Raw genomic sequence first — 3,532 nt, 5'->3', positions numbered from 1 at the left:
ATCTATATGGACTTCAGTAAGGCATTCGACAAGGTTCCCCATGGGAGACTGATTAGCAAGGTTAGATCTCATGGAATACAGGGAGAACTAGCCATTTGGATACAGAACTGGCTCAAAGGTATAGAAGAGAGGGTGGTGGTGGAGGGTTGTTTTTCAGACTGGAGACCTGTGACCAGTGGAGTGCCACAAGGATCAGTGCTGGGTCCTCTATTTTTTGTCATTTACATAAATGATTTGGATGCGAGCATAAGAGGTACAGTTACTAAGTTTGCAGATGACACCAAAATTGGAGGTGCAGTGGACAGCGAAGAGGGTTACCTCAGATGACAACAGGTTCTAGACCAGCTGGGCCAATGGGCTGAGAGGTGGCAGGTGGAGTTTAATTCAGATAAATGTGAGGTGCTGCATTTTGGGAAAGCAAGTCTTAGCAGGACTTATACACTTCATGGTAAGGTCCAAGGGAGCATTGCTGAACAAAGAGACCTTGGAGTGCAGGTTCATAGCTCCTTGAAAGTGGAATTGCAGGTAGATAGGATAGCGAAGGAGGCATTTGGTATGCTTTCCTTTATTGGTCAGAGTATTGAGTACAGGAGTTGGGAGGTCATGTTGCGGCTGTACAGAACATTGGTTAGGTCACCGTTGAAATATTGCGTGCAATTCTGGTCTCCTTCCTATTGGAAAGATGTTGTGAAACTTGAAAGGGTTCAGAAAAGATTTACAAGGATGTTGCCAGGGTTGAAGGATCTGAGCTACAGGGAGAGGCTGAACAGGCTGCGGCTGTTTTCCTTGGAGTGTTGGAGACTGAGGGGTGACCTTATAGAGGTTTACAAAATTATGAGGGGCATGGATAGGATAAATAGACAAAGTCTTTTCCCTGGGGTCTGTGAGTCCAGAACTAGAGGGCATAGGTTTAGGGTGAGAAGGGAAAGATATAAGAGACACCTAAGGGGCAACACACAGGGTGATACATGTATGGAATGAGCTGCCAGTGGACGTGGTGCAACATTTAAGAGGCATTTAGATGGATATATGAATAGGAAGGGTTTGGAGGGATATGGGCCGGGTGCTGGTAGGTGGGGCTAGATTGGGTTGGGATATCTGGTCGGCATGGACCGAAGGGTCTGTTTCCATGCTGTACATCTCTATGACTATGTATGTGGTAGCTTTGATGATGGCACAAAGATAGGTAAGAAAGTTTCTTCATGTCATCACATTTGTGCCAAGAATCAGGGTACCAAGTCATTCAAATCTGAATTAAAGTAATAACCAGCACATACATATGCATGAATTGTAGAGAGTGAGAAAAGGGAAAGGAAAGAGAAAGAGAATTGTGATAAGTACTAACAAGATAACATTTTCAAAATGCCAACAACAGACAGAGGGTATAGTCTCAGAATAAAGGGCTGCCAATTTAAGACTGAGATGAGGAGGAATTTCTTCTCTCAGAGGGTTGAGTACCTTTGAAACTCCTTGCCAAGAGAGCTGTGTGAGCAAAGCCCTTGTACATATTTAAGGCTGAGAGAGAAATTCTTGATCAGTCGGGGAATCAAGGGCTTTGGGAAAAATTCAGGGAAGTAGTCATGAGGTACATTCGATCAGCCATAACCCTACCGAATGGCAGAGCAGGCTAGTGGGGCCATATAGCCTACTCCTGTTCCTATTTATCTTCTTTTCCAAAAGTTACATTTTTACAAGGACCTAAGGCTAGCCAACTTTCATTCCAGAGGACACCATGCTCCTGACTGGCTACCCAAAATTCTCAAAGAAACTGCTCAAGTTGCTGCATTAGACTATATGATGAAAAGACAATCCAGATAAATTGTAATTTTTAAGAATACACAAGTCTGCACAATTCTGCATCACTGAGGACATTCAGCATTATAATAATTAGCAAGCTTCTAGGTCTTTCACAGTAACACTCTCCAACAGAAATTTGGAAAGGGTCATAATCAACAAGGAAGAAAGAAAACTCGGTCCATCGTGAATATTAACCCTGCCCAAAATGAACAGATGATCCATAATGACAAAATTTGTTTAATATCATGAAGTCCAGAATATGATTTTGAAAATACAATCAAAAACACTATCCCATGGTCATTGTTTCTTTGGCTGTTTTTATGATTCTCTTTGATGGTACTGAGTACCTGAGTTTATGCTGGCATTCTGACAAATCAGGTGTGAACAGAAATGATTAGCCACAACTTTAAAAAAGCTGAAAGGCTTTACAAGTGTTTCCTTCTTTTTGTTTAAATTAGAAGCTACTGTTGGAATAGAAGTGCAGGGAGATTTTAATGCCACAAAATGATTACAGCTTACAAAAAACTTTCAAAACATTGTGCAAAACTTTGCATATCTGAATAAAAACTCACCGCTCTGTATTCAAAATGAAAAATTGCTGAAGATTTCTGTGAATACATTGTAAAAACAGAAACAAAATTATTACAAAGTGAGACAGTTAGTGACGTCCTTACCCAGATTGGCATACATAACAAAGAGGTTGAAGTACTGTGTCAAGTGCCGTCCATGTTCAGAAACTTCTCGTCGGAGTAGGTTCAGAACAGCTCTGAGAAGGTGATCGCTGAGACTTAAATTATCGAAAGCCTGTACAGCACAAACAGTTTAAAAAACAACTCCGTCTAATTCACAACAATTCAAAAACTTTTTACTGATTAAACACTTCTATTAAGATGACTTTTCTTGTTTCTTCTTCAAGCTGCAACTCTTTGCTGATTCACTTTTCCCAAATGGTCATTATTAATTGTAGAGCTTTGGCAATCTATTTGGACAGATCATGTACCAAGAACATTGGACTTCTATGTCCAATATGAACATCCTCCTTGACAAACTTTTGACCAGCAGCAAATTGATTAAAGTTACTGTAAGAATATTCATTACGGTACTGTTTCTTAAAAAGAAAGCACTTCACTTGGCAGAACAATGAATCTGGAGAGGTGAAGAAGAAACTGAGATAGAAACCTGATTTGAAGAGGACTTGTATATTCTAATTGAACAAGCAGTCAAAAAGAGTGGCGCTGGAAAAGCAGTGCAGGTCAGGCAGAATCCGAGCAGCTGGAGTCAACATTTTGGGCATAAGTTCTTCATTAGAAATGTGGAGGGGGAAGGGGGCTGAGAGATAAATAGAAGGGTGGGGCAGAGGTGAAAGGGTGGAGTAGATAAGTGGGAAGGAAGATGGACAGGTACGACAGATCAAGGAGGGCAGTGCCAAGTTGGAGGGTTCTGAGGTGGAAGATAAAGCCTTCTTCCTCTAGTTCACGGGGGGGTTCTTCCTCTAGTTCACGGGGGGGTTTGGTTTGGCTTGGCGGTGGTGGTGGTTCAGGGCTTGCGTATGCTTAAGAAAGTGGGAGTTGAAGTGGCTGGTGACAGGGCAGTGGGGTGTTTTTGGAGTATGTTCCCCTGAACCATTCTACGAATTGATGCCCTGTCTCCCCCATGCACAGGAAGCCACACTGAGAGCAATGGATGCAGTAGATGTGCTATGATCGTCTTGGATGGAGGTTTGGGGGAGAAGAGC

The 3,532-nt window shown here is 42.2% G+C and overlaps 1 protein-coding gene across 2 annotated transcripts in view; it reads right to left on the bottom strand.

Annotated features, from left to right (window-relative positions):
* Positions 1–3,532, bottom strand: part of usp9 (ubiquitin specific peptidase 9) — a 272,043-nt gene that overhangs the window by 46,866 nt on the left and 221,645 nt on the right. Inside the window, exon 38 of one of the 2 annotated variants that reach the window (XM_043700850.1) lies at positions 2,472–2,601. In XM_043700850.1, coding sequence (XP_043556785.1) covers positions 2,472–2,601 — 130 coding nt within the window. Of the gene's footprint in view, positions 1–2,111; positions 2,406–2,471; positions 2,602–3,532 lie in introns of those variants that run through there. The other variant, XM_043700849.1, reaches the window with a different exon arrangement.

The sequence above is a fragment of the Chiloscyllium plagiosum genome, chromosome 12 (assembly GCF_004010195.1).
Source record: "Chiloscyllium plagiosum isolate BGI_BamShark_2017 chromosome 12, ASM401019v2, whole genome shotgun sequence".
Taxonomy (NCBI): domain Eukaryota; kingdom Metazoa; phylum Chordata; class Chondrichthyes; order Orectolobiformes; family Hemiscylliidae; genus Chiloscyllium; species Chiloscyllium plagiosum.
This window is presented reverse-complemented; position numbering and strand designations above follow the sequence as displayed.